General features: G+C 38.1%; 1 protein-coding gene and 1 long non-coding RNA gene across 2 annotated transcripts in view; one reads left to right on the forward strand and one right to left on the reverse strand.

Moving 5' to 3' along the window:
* dnah2 (dynein, axonemal, heavy chain 2) overlaps positions 1-21802 on the forward strand; it is a 153301-nt gene that overhangs the window by 47387 nt on the left and 84112 nt on the right. Inside the window, exons 23-27 of the mRNA XM_053485050.1 lie at positions 1644-1807; positions 4018-4179; positions 4719-4822; positions 7680-7836; positions 10663-10745. Coding sequence (XP_053341025.1) covers positions 1644-1807; positions 4018-4179; positions 4719-4822; positions 7680-7836; positions 10663-10745 — 670 coding nt within the window. The remainder of the gene's footprint in view (positions 1-1643; positions 1808-4017; positions 4180-4718; positions 4823-7679; positions 7837-10662; positions 10746-21802) is intronic.
* Positions 9513-20126, reverse strand: LOC128512027 (uncharacterized). Its single transcript, XR_008356231.1, has 3 exons — positions 20002-20126; positions 13641-13825; positions 9513-10715 (listed from the first exon to the last, which is right to left on the reverse strand). It is a non-coding gene; the product is annotated as an uncharacterized LOC128512027 (long non-coding RNA).

The raw sequence follows: 21802 nt of genomic DNA on the forward strand, positions 1-21802 counted from the left end.
CTTTCCTCTCTCTCTCTCTCTCTATCTCTCTCGCCCTCTTGCTCTTTCTCTCAGTGCTGTATGTCGTTTTGCTCCCTCATCACACATTCCGAGGGCATTTTTTCCACACCTCCTTTATTCCTCCTTTGTCTCCTGTTGTTTTTTTCCTTCTTTTTTCACATCCATTAAAATGAGATTGAAAAGTTCCGCTTTTTTCCCCACTCATGTTCACTGCCACTTTTTTTTTTTAGGACTGACAACAAAGTCATACTGTGACAAAGAGTATCAAAAAGGACCAAGCTCTTGTCCTACTTTTCCTCCCCTCTTTTCTTATTATCCTTTTTCATTTATTTCTCTCCTTCACCCCTCACACCCTAGCCTCCTCTTTCTCTCCTGAGTCTCTCTTTTTTTTTTTTTTTTTGGCTTGTTTGTGCACGATTGTAGACAGCTATGTGAAGTCTGCTGCTTTCGGCTGCTGTTTTCCACATTTGGCATACTTTCTTTTTGTTTTGTTTTATAAAAAATAGTTTTGTCTCTCTAATCTCGGATGAAGTTTGAGTTACAGAAACAAGCACAGTTAGTAGAACCAGACCACATAGCTTAAGCAAATGCAGTTGACATTCACACACATAATTTCCCACAACTCCTTTCTCTTCCATACACGAATGGCAGCTGCAACTTGTTGAGGATGGCAGGATTGTTTGGATTGTTCAGGAAAACAATGGCTGACTCCAGCAGGTTAATGAGGCCAGGAAGCAGCTTTGTGCCCAGTGAAATTAGTATTCCAGACAGAACCACTGTTTCAAAAAAAAATTTCAGGCACTCAGGCTAGCACTCACTACACAATCCTTTCAAGGTGCCCCCCTCTTCCCCCTGCAATCTCATCAAGATTTCTTTATAGATTAATTTGTATCATTTCCTGATTATTGACTGAAGATGGCGAATGTACACATAGTATTGAAGCCAGTACTATCCAGTGCATAATGAAAAAATAACACTGTCCATGACAGCATGCAATGCATTTCATTTATTTATTTCTTTTAACAAACCTAGATGAGGCATAAACATGGCACGGACAGCAGTGCTAGGAATGTAGAACCCAACACTGCAGATATCTGATATCTCTCTTTTTCATTCTCACACACAACACGCACATACACATTAGTCTTACCGTGCCTGTGAGATTTCTCCATAGGCCTAATAATTAACACAGCTAATTAATGCTGTGTCTGCACCTAAATCTAACCATAAGCTTTAGCTCATTAACAGAAAATATTTTTTTTTCTTTAAATAAAAGTTGTGATTTTAAGCATGATTTTTTTTTTAAATACCAAGTTTTTAAAACCAAATTTTCCCTCCTGGGGACCAGCCAGATGTTCCAACAAGCTCACATCTGTCAGCTTTTTCTATCCTTGTGAGGACATTTGGTCCCCACCTTGATATAAAAGAATGCCTCCCCACCACACACACACACATATACATACACACACAACTTACGGTTACTTTTTTGTTATTTGTGTTATACAGTACCTTGTTTTGGGTAAATGTGTTTCCTTTATTATACAGCTGTTTCCTCATAGCCTTTAACATCTTGTATAGATCATAAAAATGTTATTTCTTTATGTTAATGAATCCATTATAAATTTATGTGTGTGTCTGTACAGGTCCTTTTGGCAGTAATGTAAGCTCAGGAGAAGCCCTTGAGTATATCTCATTGCTGAAAGCCCAGCTGGAATCTCTGAAGGCAGAAGAAAGCACAATATGCCATGGCCTTGGTGTCTTCATGATTGATCAACCCGCTTCCAAAGACATACAGAGCCTGGAGAGGGTGCGCATTCATTACTATTACTAATTTGCTCAAGCAGTCATTACAGCATTTTACGTACTTGAACTTTCCACTTTCCACTGCTGTAAGAATGTACTTTGTTCATGTGAAAAACGATGCTGTGCAAACGTCTTAGGTGCATTTGAGGACTGCTGTAAGGCAAACTTCTTCGAAAAATAATGAAATGAAGGAAAAAAAACAAATCCTTTCTATTAATAGTAGTAACAACAGCAGTACACTAAACACAGTCAGTACTTGCCATGACAACTTTTTGTCTTTGAAGTGCCCCTATTATGCCATTTTAAAGGTTGCTAATATTGCTTAATGAGTCTCTTAAAACAGGTTTACATGTATGCAAGGTCAAAAAACACTGTAGTTTTCTCCAAAAATAGATTTCATTTTACCCTATTTCTAAATGATTTGTAAACGACTCGTGTGAAGCAGTTCGAAGATTCAGTCTGTCCAAACCGCTCCTTTCCGTGAGCCCTCACTGCCGTGATCGGTCATATGGCACGGTCCTTTATGATTGGTCTGCCGCTACAGCGTGTGTCAGAAAACAAAACGCCCATTACCATAACTAAACGACGGCTCTGTCAATACATAGAAAAGATGGCGTCGGTTTTATCATGTAACGATAAGCTAATTTCAGCAAAAATCGAGAGGTCTTTTATCTTTGTGTCGGTGTTGCGTTAAAAGGCCGGTGAGCAAAAAGGATAAACACAAACAAGTAGATAAAGCAAATGTGTAACTAAATAAAGTAAACGAAAAAGGTGCACCACAACCAAACAAAGATATAAACAATATTTACAAACTACATATAATAAACGGTATGTGTACAGTATGTGAACGCGAGTGCGTGGAAAATGTCCAAAGTCTGTGTTTATTGTATGTGTGTTATCCGAGTATACTTGAGTATGGGAGGCAGATGGCGGAGGGTGAGAAGTCTGGGGAATATGTCCAGTCAAAGATAATCAGGTTGATAAATTTTCGAAAGAAAATTATTCACAGCAATCTCTCCTTCTCTCGTCCAAACAAGTAACGCCAGCGTTGGTACACCATTACTACTCATACATTTTCCCCTCAGGGCATGCGCACTTCGCGTGTGTGCATTTTTGATGCATTTTTTTCCTCGTGGCTTGCCGTAGATAGGCATGCGCACTTCGCGAGTTCAGTTTTGGTGAATGGTGGAGAATAAACAGTTAAAAAGGATTTCCTGTGCTCTCGTTTTTTATTGTTTTTTTATATTACAAAGCATGATGCTCGGTCACATTAACAAGAGTGTGGTAACGTAAGAAAAATTAGATTTGCTAACAACTCGTTTAGGCGAATGTGAGCCAACTCTTTTTTTAATAAACAAAAACTTTATTTATCGTGCACTGTCAGCGTCACAGATAGTTTATGTTCACATACAGCCACATGACACACTGCATGAAAGATAAAATTTCTAAAAAGCATAATAGGACCTTTTTGTACACTTTGTGCAGTAGTATATGGTAATTGGCTACTATGGTTTTTCTACATATCTTGGAGGACCTTCTGGAGACTTTGATTGTTGCACTTGTTTGTGTTCTAGCAAGTAATCCCTGACAACCATTATTCTCTTCATGTCCGAAAACTGGTCTATTACGTAATGTTACTGACATGCAAACATTTCTAAGAAACAACACAGATTTGTTGGGAAACGTTATGTTTGGAAATCTAAATTTTTTTTCATAAGCTTTTTTTTTTCAATTAGTTGTTTATGTAACAGCGTCAGCAGCAACCTCATTTCCCCTCTCATCTGTTCCAATCACTCAGCATTCGGCATCACCGCCCTTATCATCTGTCATCACCTGCACCTGTTTTTCACTGGTTCATGCCCTAAGTTCGATTTTTTTTTTTATGCTTGAATGATTCATGGGACGCTGTGTGGCTCCGCAAACAAAAAAAGACATTTCTCTAAAACTGGTGGGGTACAGGTACAGGGACTGGACTGAAAATGAGAGCCAAAAACTTGACAAATATAAAAGTCAAAGAGTTATTTAAGAAAAACTTTTCCTCCAGTCTACATTAAAATACATGGACGTCTGGGTCCTTGAAGGCAAAGAAATGAAGAAATGAAGAAATAAAGAAATGTAGAAATGTTTCATCATTTTTTGTTTGAATATATTGTTTTGTATATATATATATATATATGTGTGTGTGTGTGTGTGTGTGTGTGTGTGTGTGTTTAGGATTTAGATGACCTACAGCAGGTGTGGGAGATGGCTCAGCAATGGGAAACCCACTGGAACGAATGGAAGTCTGAACAGTTTGCCACTTTACAGACAGATAACATGGAAGTCACAGCTCAAACCATGTTTAAGAAACTCCACAAGCTTAGCAGAGACCTTAAGGCAGGCATACATTCATCTACAACATAACTCTTATTTCACAAAACTATTCAATTCTATTTAGACTTGCTATACAGGGCATAGGTATATAGGCATACATATACTTTACTTACCACTGCACAACTACCACACACGCACACACCAACATCACAAATGTTTCCTTCAGCAGTTGGGCCAGAGTGCTTTTAAGCCCACTCCCCTAATACACACTCCACACTCTGTCTAACTCTTGATATACGCGCTTTTGTTTAGCTAATTATCCTCTAAAGCTAATTTAGTTTCACTTCTCAGTAACTTCGATGTCATTAGACTGTCATTAGCTTTAAGCAGATTAGAAACACCTGCATGATTGAGGCCCCCTGGGTGCACTTTTCAACTGACTGGGGATCAGTGGATCATGGCGCATTGCTCAGCTCTTAATGATTTAGCCTGCAGTGGGATAGTGATGATTAAAGTGTCTGTGAAGAGAATGATGATGTTGTGTGAGTGGGGTTTTGATGTACTGTTCTATAGTAGAGTTCACTCTTGTTGTGTCATTGTAGGATAAACAATGGGACATTGTGGACTTCTCCAAGAACAGAATCGAACAATTCAAGAGCACAATTCCACTGATCTTAGACCTGAAAAATCCAGCCATGAGAAAGAGGTGAGTCTGACACATGAAACACTGGCAACCTCGCACCCCTAGGGCTGCCAGAACAAATTTCACACTTTAAATATTATTCTACTTTTTCATAATGTTTAATTATTAGAGGGCAAAAAAAAAAAATCTAATGTTATGGATTTTAAACACTTGAGGTAAGTTAATTGAATCACATATTTCCTAAATCTTTGGGATCAAAATTGGAAATGTTTTACAAAATACAAACTAGCTTTGAAAAAGTCAATGTTATTTGTGTATTAAATTCATAATTAAATATCAAGGTGCATTAGGTAAGACAACATGGCACAGGTTTTACATCCGATACCCTTCCTGATGCAACGCTCCCATTTTATCCGCACATTAGCTGGGAATCAAACCCGTAGCAAGCGAGAACCCTAACAGTAGCCTATAGACTAGGAAGCACATCAACATTAAATACAACATAAGCAAATACAACATTAGGTTTTTTAACAGGTTTTCTCAGCCAGTTAACACACTGCTGTTCTAAACCTACATTTTGTCAGGTTTTACTTAACTTTTATGTACAAGTAAAAAAAAAAAAAAAAATTACTTGTACCCTTAAGTGTTTATTTTAAATGCAATATGACATGTAGGTTGCCCATTTTCAACAGGCGTGCCATAAATTATACCCCATGTAGGGAGAATTAATAGTCAGTAGTCATTTTTAATCATTTAGGGATTGGTCTTAAAAACAAATAGAAAACAAAAATGTAGATGTGATGATTTACTAATTACGTGGCCCTTGATCTGATGCTTAACATAAGATGAATACATAATGAAACCCTGCTGCTAATGTCTGTTTTGTTTGTCTGAGTATACATGTAATTTGGTAAAGAAATTTAATCACTCCTGTACACAGGAAGGTGAGAGCGTTATCATTTTGAGTGTCTACCTACCAGCCAATTATCCTTACTAATGTGCCATCACACTTTCAGTCATATAAGTTCCACTTAACCGTGATACCTGCTGTGTGTGCAGGAATACATCATTTCTATTCTTTCTGGGTAAAGACTTGACGCTCAAAGATTCTGATCAGGTGTCAGTTAGAAAGTAAAGGCCTGGGTGGACAGAGAGCCACACGAAATAACCTCATGCTATTAGTACTCCTCTCCATCCGAGCCCAAGGCGCTCAGGTCCATGCCTGTGAAGATAAAAAAAAAAAACGAACAAATTTTTCCTGGACACATTTTTTCCTTTTTTCTTTTTTTTTTTCCTTTCATCGGACCCTGTCCTACTTCTTGTTGGCTCTTAGATTGGCAATGGCATACCCAAAACAACACCCCATCCTGCCCAAACAGGCCTGTTTTGACAGTCCCAGCTGAGACAGCCTAGACAGGCGCAGATCTCTTGTGATAGCAGGCAGCTAATAACCACTGATGTAACACTCTGCAAGATGCTTCCTAATATTCCCCGCTAGCCTAGTGTGCACACAGGGGAAATGTGTGATTGTTGTGGATCAGAGCAAAAAAAGACATGGGAACCTGGCAGTCTTAGATTTACTTGTTTAATGGAGATAACAGCCAGATGTGCTGAGTGATTGTAATATCTTCTGTAGGTGAAGCCTAACTTTTATGACTTGTCATTTATAACATACTCTTTGTCTGTCATGGAACTGTGAGACAGTCATTCAGTGTTCTTGATGTCTTTTTATGCTTAAAGTCATCATGCTAGATATTTAGTCATGTCAAAACACATTTCACTGTTCAGGTTCTTTTTTTGTTATAAAATCGTAATATTAAAGCAAATGGAATTCACATTTAAAAAGGACAAATGTTTGTGTTTTAAAAAGAAAACGTGATGAATGTCTTAAGATACTATTCATAATAATACATTTTAAAAGGCTTCTTTTAAGGCTCAATATGAAATTATTCTGAAAATCTAGTAGGCATAAGAACCATATTCAGAATTTGTGATATTTCTTAAGTGCTACTATTTCTTAAGCTGATTGGTCTATTAAAATTACTATCCAGACCACCGTCGTTAAAATTACCGTTCAGACCACCACTTTTAAACTCAAACACTCAACCAGAAAAAGCCAGAAAAAGGTTGGTAGAGAACATGTGGACTGAAGAATGAGATCTTTTTTTCTTTGCCTTGTCTTCAATATGATGTAACATAAAAGCAAGAGACATTTTTAAAAATAAGCAAATACAATGGCAGACTAACATGATTATATATAAATAAGGAAGATGGCAAGTGTTTAAATACACATCAGGTAGGTTAGTAGACTTTTTCCTAATTTAATAATACGGCTTCCATTTTAATTAATTAGCAGTATGACATATAGCACTTTATATTTTTTGCATGCTAAACTAGAAGTACAGTGGCAGATGGCTTAAAGTGGAAAATGCTTTTGAGGGGTATAGCTCAGAATGGACAGGTTATGAAAATGTTTATTTTTTATTTCGTGGAATGGCAGTTAGTCTAATTTAAGTAGAATTAATATGGTAAAAATATCAACCTTTTTTGTGGCATTGAAAATTAATTCATGTGATAGTTATACATTTATCAAAAATCTCATATTTCTTAAGTGTATTTGCAGTCCAAAACATGACTTTCTGGTTGAACTAATGCGGATAATACAACCAGTCAAAACTGCTGTTTGATTTTACTATTTCATTTTCAAACCAACATCCCAAAAATTAAGTCAGAATTTTTGGAAATTAGAGAAGCACTTTGGTTTTAGACAAAGATGACCTTGTATTCACAATTTTTTTGCAAATCAATAAATATTAATGACAGTGTTCACAATTTTAGTATTTATATTTTACTATGGACATGCCCAATCCATTCCAATGATTTATTACATAATATTAATACCAATGTGTGTATGTTTTAGGCACTGGGATCAGATTAAGCATGAAGTACAGCGCTCCTTTGACCAGGACAGTTCAGAGTTCACGCTGGAAGAGATTGTGGCATTAGGCCTAGATGAGCATGCTGAGCGAATTTGCGAGATCTCTGGAGCTGCCAGCAAAGAGCTTTCCATAGAACAGGTAAATGAGTAGACCTGACCTCGAGCATCATTTCAAAGAATCTTCTGTCTGCATAGCCAAAAAAACCCTTAAAAAATCTAACATTTCATTAAACCACCTTTTGCTTTGATTTTGGGATTGTTTCGAAAAGCTTATGCAATGTCACAACATAGTGTATTTCCATCCAGAATCACAGTTATTTTTCTCCAAGATCTTGTATTGATAATGCGAGAGGTGGACTGCTGCGTGAAGTTTTTCGTAAAGTCTCCAGCATGTTCCAAAGATTCTCAGTAGGGTTAAGGTCTGGTCTCTGTGGTGGCCAATGAATGTGTGGAACTGATGTCTCATACTCCCTGAACCACTCTTTCATAATTAATTTGACCCTAAAGGGAACCTTGCATCATCATCTACAATATACCGGTGCCATCAGGGATGAAAAAGTCTATTGATGAAAAATCTAATTATTCAGTACATTTAGATAGTAAGCTGGACCCATTTTTGGGCACATAATGTTGCTGAAACTAGACCTGACCAACAGAAGCAACCCCAGATCAGAACCCTGCTCCCACAGGCTTATATCATGGGTGCACCACTTCATCAGACGATCTTCTTACCCTCATGTACCCATCACTCTCGAACAGGGTAAATCTGGACTCATCAGACCACATGACCTTTTTTCAATGCTCCACAAATATATTTTTTATGCACTCTAGCAAATTGTAGACTTTTTTTTTATTAGCCTCAGGCCATGTCCACACGTAGCTGGGTATTTTTAAAAACTAAGATTTTTCTACTTTGTTTTTTTTATACTTCTGTTCACACAACCTACGTTTTTAAAATATCTTTGTTTACATTAAAACGCAAAACACCCTGTTAAGTGCTGTCAGGAGCCTCCTTAATCTACATGCGTTATGTAGATGTCCGACCGGGGCTCGTCCAAAACTGCCGATGTCTGCTGAGTCTGTGTCTTTGGTGTTTCGTATGTAGAAACAATGAGTTTGGTGTGTCCATTCAGGCACCTCTGTTTGTTAACGTAATTTATGAGTAACTGCGTGTGTATGTACACGCATGTTAAAGTCCAGGACGCAACGTTAAGTCACAGTCACTGGTTTACTGTACGTAAGTTCACCATTGCACAAAATATCCTCATAAACAAAGCTGACGCCAAATCAAGGAGACTGGTGCACAGACAATGACATCATCAGCACATAGGGGGATGTACCTGGTTTTTTACCTACTTGCGGACCTGGCCGCACTGATAAGTGGTTTTCTTAAGGCTACACAACTGTTAAGTCCCAATCCCTTGAGTTCTCTTTGCACTGTGTGCATGGAAATGCATTTACTTTCACAATTAAACACAGGTGTGAGCTCTACTGTTGTTGTTTTTTTTTAACGATTTGATTTCACCAAATGTTTCAGATATCCCATTATGATTGTCAAAAAAATGGTTCACCACTATTCCTTCAGGTTTTATCAATTCATTCTACAGTTAACTTAACCCAATTTTCAGCAATCTCCTTAGTTGTTTTCTATGCTTAAGTAACATCTTTGCCATGACCACAGGATATCTTCTGACATGGTTGTTTAAGAAATGAGATGCTAATCATTGCATCATTTAGGGTTAAAAAAAAAAAAAAACTTGTTCATCTGCGAAACGAGTAATTATTTAATGAAACTACTTAGCTATTTGGTTAGTTAAGACCATATGGTGACTTTTTTGGCCGAGCAGTGTATGTTTCCACACTTCATGACTCTTCACACTCCTCCTTTTTCCTGCTTTTCCCTCTCTTTATCACTTGAGGTATGTCTGCTTAATTAGTAAATTTTTTGACATCTTTCAAACATTCTGTTTACTCACATAACTATTAGCCTTCCATAGTTCTTTATAGCTCTTGCGCTTCTGCCACCAAATTCCTGAAGCTCTTTAAACAATAAAGAGACAGGGAGGTCAGGAGTGTCAGAGAGTATCCTCTGAGTGACCTTCAGTTCATAACCTACTAAAAACTGGACCTATGACTTCAGTGGTTCAGTTATGTGAAGAGTTGAAGATTAGAAGAAAGATGGGGGACTGTCAGTACTGTAAAATATGAGGGTCAACACCATTATAAGAATTTACAGTTCAAAAACTGATAAGTGATTGCCCAGAAGGCTTGAGTGCGATGACTGCTGCGTAGTTACTGGCTGAGACGTCTCTCCTGGGAATGCAGCTCTAAATCCTGTGTGGTGGCCATGGGGGAAATGAGCCCTGCACTTAATTTCCTTGCACATCAGCCCTCACTGGCCCTGCAGAGGAGAACCAAGAGACTCTTCTTCTGACTGTCTGTCAGCCAGAAGACTGTGGGAGTTTCTCTCTCTCCCTCTCCTCCACCCTCTCACTCTTTCTCTGACTTGGGATTCCCAGACGTGCTGCTCTGTGCTCACAGAGGTTATGAAAACACAGTGAGTAGCAGTGGGAGGACGGACTTGTTTGAAGAGCCTGGAACCCCCAAAGCACACCACAGTTCACTTAGAAGTCATGTTCAATAGAGAGAGAAAATGAGAGCAAAAAAAAAAAAAAAACACACACAAAACGGTGGCGAGAGAATAAATGGGAAGTGACAACAGTGCATTCCACCATGTGGCTGGTGTTTCGAGAATGATCTTCTCTCTGATGAAGACAGGACTCTGTTGTTAGTCAGATCAATGGTCTCCTCCTCTCATAAAGTTCCCGAGCCCTTCTTCAGTCTGACGGCTGCCTACTCAGCTCTGACCTTTGCCTGGATTTAGAAAGACAGTGGGAGGTGCCTTCTTGTGTTAGAAGCAATAATAGGTCTCTTAAATTCTTGCCTTTTGTGCTTTTCTTCACAGTCACTGGAGGGAATCACTAAGACCTGGGAGGAGATCTCTCTGGACATCACTCCCTACAAAGATAAAGGTCACCAGAGACTAAGGTGAGAAAGGGAAGGTAAAAGAATTCACAGTCTGAAGGTCAAGAGGTCTCAGAAACTCAGGTGCTCAATAGAAGACAGCTAAAAGAGTTAATGAGATGATTAAAGCTCTCTGAGCTCCCAGTCATTCCCAGCGAGAGGGACTGTATCTCTCCTTAGGGGCAGGATTTAGGGACGTTCATGCCATAAACTGCAATTAAGAAAAATTTTTGTTCCTCGTGTTATCAGCATCTATTTCCTCAGTTTAAATTTAAGGAAGCCTGACAGTAGATCAACTAATATGAGCTTGTACTGGCTGTGAATGTCATGAGTCACTAATGACAGTGGTAATGAAGTGATTATGAGACACAGCTGCCAAAGTCATAAATAGACAGAAGCCATATTTGAGTTCTGACTTCTTGTTTGGCTGGAAAAAATGTAGCAGTCAAAAGTTAGGACATGCAAAGCACAATTAGTAGTTTTCATTTGCTTCGAAGCTATTATAAAGGCTTAAGTTTAAGTGAATGAACAAACACGTATTTTAATAAGTAGTTCTTCCTTAAAGCACACTGTATTACTTCACATTAAATTGTTTCCCCAAACAATTTATTGTTTAAAAATGGCAGAACGTACAAAGCTTCATCAGGAAAACTGGTAATAATTTAAAACGTGATTTGCTTGTCTACTTTTTCTCTTCGCGTTGCATAGTGTTCATGTCATTAATTTTATGCTTAACCCAACAAGTCCATCAGTCTGTCTGCGATTCTCATTAGTGCTCGATCTCAAGAACGAGTGATTGAATGTTTGTACATTTAAACAGAAATTTCTGGACCAGCACATTGAGAAATGATCTGAACAAGGTCAAGGTCACAGCAAGAGCAAGTGTCTGAAATAGATTTTTCTTCAGTAGCCTCCTTCCTGTTTAAAGTGTATTTGTAATTTAATAATAAGACCTAGACATGTGGGCAGATGATTCATTACCATTGACATTGTTGACATCAACATGTATCCGTTCTTAAATAGTAGAAATAGTTCGGATTAAAGAAAAGAAAAGAAAAAAAGCTGAGTTATGAGCAGGTGTGTCCAGACTTTTGACTGGCAGTGTATTTATAACGTGGAAAAATTAAACAGTCTCTGACATAAATATCAAATGTCACAATCTGTGTTTTGTGGTGCTTCATCAGAAATAGCTCCAGACGCTACAATCCTCCAGAGCGACTTCGTCTGACCTATTGCTGAAAAAAACAAAAAATCACAGCAAATAAAAATACCCCTCACATCGTACACACATGCACACACTCTGAGTGAGCATTTCAATCATCCAAATCAATCAAGGTTTATGAATGCCTGGCCTTCCAAAGAATACTCTTGCATCCATCCAACAATTGCTTCTCAGCACCATGGCCTACACGATTCGATCTGTTGAGTTATTCTCTTTAAAACTCTAACAATCAGAAACACAGTTAGAGAACTACATGTTTACACATCCAGCACACACACACACACACACACGCACACAAAAACCAGGGCACAGCCACAGTTTATCTTGTGTACCCAGTAGTTAAAGCCATAGCCCTTCAGCAGCTCTTCCACCTCTTAATTGGAGAGTTGTCCTGATTGACTTTGCTTAATTGATGTATTGAATTATTTTTACCACAGCCTAATTGAACCATAACTTTCATGTGTTCCCAGTCGAAGGGTAATTGGCGGTTTTGTGCAAAGAGGAGAGGTGGACGTCCACAGAGGGCCCATTACTGGCTTCATCAGATGCAGCATTATGGTGCCTTAATGTGAATATATTAGCACCAAAGCAGGCCAGCAGCTTAAAAACACTATTTCTCAATATGATGGAATAGTGCGCTGCAGGGGAGTACAGCTACATGCAAGAGCACAGTATTTCATGTGGCGTTTTGATATTAGGCCGGGTGATATACCTAGCAGCCCCCTTAGGTAAAAAAAAAAAAGGAGAGAAAGAGAAAGAAAGGAGAGGATGCAAATTGGAAGAGGAAAAGAAAAATAATTTAATAGTTGTAAACCGGCAAAACTACATGGTGCACAAAGCAGGTGTTTGGACGTTTTTGCACTCAGTTGAGATGTTACTGTATATATATACACGTGTGTGTGTGTGTGTGTGTGTGTGTGTGTGTGTATTAGTTTAAATGTGTGTATATTTACACATATTTATATATTTATATTTATTATTCATTACCTTTTTTCAGCCAGAGAACCCAACCCATTATGTATGTTAGTTCATAAGACAAGCAAAGCAAACTTATTTGTAGCACACATCATACACCAAGGCAACTCAAAGAGCTTTATGATGATAAGGCTAAAAGATAGGTAAAATGCAATCACCATAAAAATAGACAGAATGAAAAAATAAAGAAAAAGGTCCAGCACAAAGTAAAATAGGCAGTAAAATACAAGATAAAGTACTTTTGCAGTGCTAGCCATACGTGCTCATTTAAAGGCTCCAGAGTACAGAAAGGATATTAACCTTGACTTAAAAACGGCTATATCTGAGACAGACCTGAGGTCTTATGGAAGTTTTCTCCAGCTAAAAAAATGGGGTAGCATAATAACTTAATGCAAATGGTCCTGATTCCAGGAACCATTAGGAGACCTGTTTCTGTCCATCCAAGAAACCTGCTTGCTTTGTATTTTTAAGCATATATGAGATTTGGAAATTTCTGTTCTTATGGTTTTAAGTTATTAAGGTTTTTTTTTCATGCTCAAAACTGACCTTTTTAAGTTACAACCTACTTGATATAATTATTTAATGTACGGATGCGCATAATAACACGACTTCACTATCTCACTAACAAAAATAAAGCTGACATTATCAGTAGTTTAACTTTGCATCATTGTTTTGTAGCTTGGTTGCACAAAAAAAATGTGTAAGAGTTTGTGGCCTCGTACCTCCATGGTTGAGGGATCGAGTCCCTTCTTGGTGGGTTTATCCTTGGTACTGTGGTTTTCTCCCATAGTCCGAAGACATGCCAATTAGGCTAATTGGCATTTCCAAGTTGGATGTACTGTGTGATTGAGTGTGTGCGCTTGTGCCCTGCAATGGAATGGCACCCCGTCCTGGGCATTCTGCGACCCTGAAAAGGAAATGAGGTATAGAAGATGAGTAAGTGAGTGTTTTCTAGCTTGTGAAACATCAAAAACATTTGTTTATTTCTGTCCAGAAAGGCCATTCAGTTGCTTGTTCATTCCCTTGTTATTTCAAGTCTGGACTACTGGAACTTGCTCCCTTTGGGTCTGCCTCTGTGAGCCATTCGTCCTCTGCAACAGATCCAAAATGCAGCTGCACCACTTGTTTCCAATCTCCTTAAATTCTTCCACACCACCCCATTATTACACTCCCTCTACTGGCTTCCTTTAGCTGCCCACATCAGATTTAAAACATTGATGCTTGCCTACAAAGCCAAAAAAAGGGCCAGCACCCACTTACTTTAAAGCACTTATCACACCCGCACTGCATCACTCTCCCTCTGGTCCTCTTGTGTTGTTCAACAACGCCCAGGGTACAAGGGAGGCATGCATCAAGTCTCTTTTTGTTATCGCTCCTAGGTTGTAAAATTAACTTTCTCTAGGTTTTTGAACAGCTGAGTCAGTCTTCAAACAGTGCCTAAAGACCTACCTTTTCCTTAAGTACTTAAGTACTTCCAACAATGTTTCAGTATGATGATACTGATGGTCAGTATCCTGGTGAACCAGTAGTGTAGTTTCATACTATTTAGTGGTTTAGTCTGCAGAGCTGGATTTAGCAATGGATTAGGTATATATTAGAGCATACATTTACTGGCTTTAGAGCCAGAACTAGCCACTTTATGTCATGATAAACTTACGATCATGCTAAAATTTTCTACAGTTCTACTGTATGATCCCATCAATTCAGGATCAAATTTGGGAATGTAAAAAAGCCCCCTTCAGTATGTATATGGTGAGGGAATTCAAACACATGCACTACTCTTTTGTGCATATTACACAAAAGGGGACAATGAATATCCACATTTTTATCTGAAAGGTTTGATTTTTTTTCCCCTGGCAGCAACCAGCTACAAATATTGTATGGACGAAAAACAGGGTTTTTTTGAGTGATGTATGTACCAGCACCAGCAGTTTAAATCAATTGTGCAACTCAAAGAATAAAAGTAAGGTTTTAAGAATTGGATGTCCCCTTATCTTGGTCTTAGACCTTGATTTTATTATTTATTTTTTTTTACAATGGCTGTTAAAAAAATAAACAAAAGTTGCACACTCCGGTATTTCATTGAACTTTATTCAACTTTATTACAAAGCACATTTGCAATGGTATTGTTTGGACAACCTTATGCAATGTCATATTTATGTTGAGAGTTGCATTAATTTCTAACTAGGATCTTGTATTTATGACAGCGAATCGAACCACCCTGTAAAGTTTTCTCCAGCACATCTCAAAGACTTTCAATAGTATTAAGGTCAGAATTCTGTGGTGGCCAGTTCATGTGTGAAAATGTTTTTTCATGATCCCAGAACAACTCATTCACTATATTAGTTTTGGAATATACCCAGGCTATAGGGAGGGGGTGATGTAATAACATGCTCATGACATGCCCATCACTCTAAAATAGGGTCAGTCTGGACTCATCAGATCATATGACCTTTTCCAATTTCTCCAAAGTCCAATCTTTTTGCTCCCTGACAAATTAGCAATCAATTTGTGTCACATAGTAATGAGGAGCTAAGGTAGCTTAGTGGTTAGGGTGTTAAACTACAATTTGGAAGGTTCCAGGTTCAAACCCAAGCACCACCACATCCTTTAACGCTCTGATGTATAATGAGATAAAAATGTAAGTTGCCCTGGATATAGGCGTCTGCCATAAATGAAACCTTCTATTTGATTATTCTCACTAAAAAGTCATTTTCTTATGTCCACACAGCTGTTTAGTCCCAAATCTGTAAATTCTCATCACATTGTGCATATGGAAATGCTCTTACTTTCACTGTTAAACATACAGCTGTGATTACGTTTGCATTTTTACCATGCAATTTTACCAAGTGTTTAAGTAATCTCCAACCACAGTCATTCATGATTTATTTTCTGACCACATTTCCTCTGCAGCATTGACAGTTTAGCACCATAACGCAGTTACAGGAATTTTAGAATTCTCTGCTCTTTTTTTTTGCTTGATGCAGGCCAATAATTTGCACCTCCTGAAACACAGTATCATCTTTTGCAAAACGATGGGATATATTTTCTCACCTGGTTGTTTAAGAAATAAGAAGCTACCTACTGCATCGGTTTAAAGAATTGTTGCAGATTAATCACTGCAGTAATTTTCTTATTAAAGGCTTTTAAGCATTTGCTAATTTCAATCCAAACAAGGACTTTAGTGGTCAGGTAGTGAATAATGTGAACAGTATCTTCCCAGATGTAATAGCATCAAATTGAAAGTTTGTTTTGACTTGATTTATGCTTGGTACAGTATAAACTTAAACTAAGATGATAATCAAATAAAAAAAAAAACATTTTGATTGGCATGGTTTTAATCTCATTTAGTTGTAACCAGTCAATTAGGTTTGTAGCTATAATGCATAAGTATAATACAGTTTGTAAAGAGTTTAATGCACATTTTATTAAGATCTATGTCTCAAATATATAAGTTAAATGTAGACACTAAGCTATTTCTTACAAACCCGTAGAATGCTCCGGACTCACGTTGGAAAACCTGAACACACACACAGTTGGGTCAATAAATATTTGGTCACAAATTTGGACACTAACACACATTTCATAAGTTGCCACAGTCTATTTAAAATCAGCAATTGATTTATGCCATAAAATAATGAAGGAACAGGCCTTGAAAGTGCTTTTCAGTTAGTGGCTCGATTACTTTCGAGCCTGTGATAATGAATGACTTTGTAAAAAAATTATAAAACTTAAATTTAAGCTAAAAGTCTACACATCAGACAGTTCCATCCTGTTTGCTCCATTTGAAATCCTCTGTGGTCACATGCAGAGATAAAATAATAAAAATTGTGTCACCCAACTGTGTAAAAGTTAAAGATTGCATCACCATACACAAAATCAACGTAACAACCAGTGCACATGTCCACAGTAAAACAAAACAAAAAAAGATGATTTTATTAAGTACTTGTCAGTCCTTCAGAAAGAAAATCTCTATTTGGATCAATTTAAATGATAATATTAGCATTTTGTTGTTTGATTGGGACCATCAGGGAGTTTCACACAGCAAAATCTATACTCAATTATTCAAACAAGCCTGAGAGGAAACATGAAATACTGAAAATATGCTGCAGCCAAGTACGCACTCTAATCTAATGGAGTCATTTTTAAGTAAAAAAAAGAAAAAATACACCCTGAGCACATCCACATTCAGCTTGAAGCTTTGAACATGTGCACTTGCTGAATTAGGAATGAGGTTGATTGCAGGATTGTTTGTGATTTTTTTTTTTAATTACTGTGATCTTGTCAGTGCAAAGGAAGAGAATATGTGTAAATATGTTTACCCAGCCTTTTGTGTGCACTTGTGTGAATTGTACAGTGTGCTGATGTGGATCTGTACGGAGCATTTCTTATCTGGTGTATAGGTCTGTGTGTTTGGATTAATGAAATGTGTGGGGCGTGCTGATCGTAAAGCCCAAAAGGCTGCGTTTCTGTTTTTTGAGCTGTCATCCTCCTGCAGTCACAGAACCCACCCACATTCACCTGAGATAGAAATGAGTTGCTGTCACACTGACAGGTAAGGAGATGGAGAAAGAAAAGGGAAGGCCTAAAAAGAGAGAGTGAACAGTAGAAGCTTAAAGTGGTCCCTGTGACACGCCAATCTCCTCTTCTATTTATAGTGGCAGTGCAGTGAGAGGCCGTTCATTCGCTCTCTCTCCCTTTTTCCCCATGAATCTCTCAGCTTGTTAACACACGGATCTCGTGTAGGAAAAAAAAGAGATTCCCTCAGTGTTAGCCTTTCTTCTCCTTCACATTTACTTTCTCTCTGTCTAAAGCATACTCTTTAGTATTCAGGTATGTGCTCCCAGAGACAGAATCAATTTCACATTACTGTGCCTCACAGTAACGGATAGCAATGTTCTGAGAGTGCAGTGATTATATTATAGATGATATTGAACATTATGTGCGTAGATGTGATTATGTGTATGTGTGTGTTATAGCGGAATGTGAAAGACGCACCCAGAACAGAGCATAAATCTGTCAGACTTTTATAAAAGTTGTATTTAAAAAGAAAATTTTCAATACGTCCTTGCACAGGAATATATTGCAGTGACAGAGATGGAGGCACAAGGGGGCAACCCGAGCGCCAAAGATATCACAGCCGTGCTTATATTCGGTACAACGGCACAACCTTGAGTTTGATATTGCTTTCATACAACTGTCCCACAAACACCATTTATCATTAAGAGATTATGATTTGTTTGTTTACTTAGCCGGTTATTTTGGAACACCAGTGCATATCCTTCCACAACTGGCAGAAATAGTGTTGAGCTGGCAACCGACAGTTAGTAACAGGGGTGAAAGTAGTTCTAAATTTTTACTGTTACTATGTAGGGAAAAAGGTGAGGAGAATAAACTAAAGTGGTGAAGGACAGTCCTGAAAAACCTATTAGATTTACTTTATATTTTCGCTTATTCTGCTTTAGAATATTAGCTTCATTAACTTCTGGGGTTCTGGGGTAAATTCTCAAAAAACATTAAATGGAAAGCTACAGTAGTGTGCTTTGTTGGGTGCAGGTTTGAATCCCTTGTTCCACACATTAGGTAGGGTCCTTGATCAAGGGTTAGAGAGGAATTTATAATTCAGCCTTTTGTTAGAAGCTACTGTAGTTAGCTTTGTATCTTACGTTGGCTGTCAACAGAACAAGATTACATAGGACTGTTTAGAGGCAATTTAGTAGTGTTTTTTTATAAGATGAAGTAATGTTATTAGATGTGTTTTCTTGCTGAAAATGTTTCCATGACTTGAAAAGTGATTTGAACTACTAGGGTTTCTCTCTCCTCTTTCCGGTACTGCAGATGGTACCAGCCTACTTTCATCCGTGTTGGCAAACTATAGTTAGTGTAATGTGTAAAGTGTAATTAACTGTTTATATATATACTTCAATTTAAGTCCCAGATGGAACAGCTTCATGAAATATAACATAAATGCACTAAAATGTACAAAATTCCCAGTATTTCAAGATTATGTCTAAAACTGTAAGTAGTATTACATGAATTATCATTGTCAGACGCATTTCTTTTTTCTGCACAATACATTTACTTTTACTGGTGATGTCCAAACAAGATTTATTTACTTTTACATGTGATTTGTGCACATGATTCATTCACTTGCACATGTGAAATATAAGCATGATTAATTTGCATGAACATATGATTGAACATACACATGGTTTAATTACACTTACTGTATATGTGCTTCTTACACAAGGTTCATTTATTTTTTCTGTGATTTAAATACATAATTCATAAGCAATTTGAGGGCATAACATGGCAAAACGCATCTTCATTTTTTTCACACATGATCACACATTACTCATAATGACATATGATACATATGGAATCTTTCGCAAGGAACACACACACACACACGCACACACACACACGCGCACACACACACACGCAACATTGCTGTAATTGCTTGGTAAAACTCACAAAAGTCTGTTTTGATTAGTTCTAAACCATTTAACAAAAATATTCCAAAAAGCACAGAGCAAATCGATGCCTAATCTCAAACCCTATAATTCCCCTGTAATGGTTTAAATGTTAACACGTTTTCGCTTTTACTGCATTAGTTCAGATTTTATGGTAGTCAGTGGTGTTCAGAGTAGCACACCTACCTAGAAAACATGGATGGCAACCATTATAGCCTAAGTTCAGCTGAATGAACAAACCAGTGCCTGTTAAAATAGATATGTAGGTGTGCAGCCACAATAAAAATGATTTGGTGCTTGCTGAAGTTGCATGGGGTTACATTTACATGGTGACAAATGAGAAGCTTGGTGTGTAGGGGTACCGTTATTTATTTTTTTATTATCGAGCAGATTACTAATCTCAATTCCTAAATAGAACAAAAACATATTTCATCAACTAAAAAATAAGAAAAATTACATACCTATACGCATTTTATATATTTATACTTTAAAGTCTTTGACATTTAACAGAAAAAATCAACAGTACAGCTCAATAATGTGATAGTGTCATTACTTCTACTAGGAAAACTGCACACACAGACACACACTAAAAAACACACTTCCGACCTACCCCTCTGATGACCATCATTGAGAGACATTCGTCTTCTTCGTGTATGTGTGTGTGTGTGTGTGTGCCCGTGCACGTGCTTGTCTCCTCACATGAATTTGTGCTTACTGTGTTTATTCTTCAAATCCGACGTGAGACCTCGAATTATAACTCAACCCAGGTTGAGCAGCTCTCTCTGAATTATCGACATTGATTTGTGTCTTTATTATGTCCTCAGTGAGTCCAGACCAGTGCTATTGCAAGGCAAAACACTGCCACCTAGTGCCGGTGTGTGTGCGTGCATGTGTGTTTGTGTCCTGTGAGTCCTGTGTGTGTTTGAAAGCTGACTTCATGTTGCTATTTTGCTGTTGCTTCTGGTCCGGCCATCTGCTGCAGATTAGAATTAGACTTTGTGGCATAATTTAGTTAGCATCCCGACCCAAGCTTGCTGGTGAGAGAGAGAGAGTGAGAGAGAGAGAGAGAGAGAGAGAGAGAGGTAAAGGGCTTTATTAACGTCACTGCCCTGCAGATAAACTTACCATCCTTTGGTAAGGGAAATGGAAAAGATCTTGATTTTCCAGCTGCGAACTCTGCCTTCCAAAATACACACACAAATCACGTCTATTCAACCAGGTTATGAATTGTAGTCTTAATGGAAAGAACAACTGCTACATTAATGTTTATTTTTCCTTCTAGCAGTGTAGGGGTCTTTAGGGGGTAACGTTTTTGTGATCACAAGCTCAGAGTCTTATACACTTACAGTAGCTCCCACTGCACAAAATAGCTAGAAACTGAAAACGTCTGGCTTTGGAAGGACACGCATATGGGCAATATGTGTGTGTCACTCCAAAGTGACAGGAGATAAGATCAAATTATGCTATTAGGTACAGTATTACAATCCTGTCTCTCCACACACACCTTGCACAACCTGTTGCGTCTTGCCCTTTCACACACGGAGGTGGTTTAAAATATACGGCCTTTATTTTAATTTTTTTCTTTAATTTACTAGAATCGCAATGTTTATGTGTGTGTCCGCAAGTGTCTACAAGTATGTATGTGTGTATGTGTGTGTGTGTGTGTGTGTGTGTGTGTGTGTGTGTGTGTGTGTGTGTGGGCACTAAGGGAGTTAATAATGACACAGACATCGTGTGTATGTGGGGTATGGGATATGACTAGAGCTGCTGTTGTGCACTGATCGCTCTCTCTCCCTCTCTCTCACACACACACACATACACACACACACACACACACACACACACACACACACAGTTCCTCTAAGACAAGTTCCAATCAGCAAAAACACACTCACCAACATGCTTTAGACGTTGAGTCACTCACACACAGTCACTCAAGTAATAAGCATTATCACACTCATAAGTGTGCACACGCACAGTCAGAGCTGGCCTTCTGGAGACAACTGTAATGAGTGTGACTGTGTTTCTGTGTGTGTGTGTGTGTGTGTGTGTGTGTGTGTGTGTGTGTGTCAATTTGATTTACCTGTCTCCTTCTCTCTCTCTCTCTCTCTCTCTCTCTCTCTCTTTCTCTCATTCTCTTATTTTTTGTTCTGTCTCTGTTTGTGTCTGAAGCACTTATCCATACCACACTGCCTCTCCTCATTGCTCGCCATACAAGAGTGTAGGAGGTAATTGAGTGTGTCTATTTAGGAACCAGAATGAATGCAGCTACTTCAGTTCAGTGCAAATGAAGGTTAAACGCATTTCCTGTGCTATTAGTCAGGTGGAGGTTTTTTTAACATCATTTCTGAACAAATGCCGAAGTAAAACTTTCCCTATTCATACAGATTAAAGTAAACACGCTGTTTTGC

The sequence above is a fragment of the Clarias gariepinus genome, chromosome 1 (genome assembly GCF_024256425.1).
Source record: "Clarias gariepinus isolate MV-2021 ecotype Netherlands chromosome 1, CGAR_prim_01v2, whole genome shotgun sequence".
Taxonomy (NCBI): Eukaryota; Metazoa; Chordata; class Actinopteri; order Siluriformes; family Clariidae; genus Clarias; species Clarias gariepinus.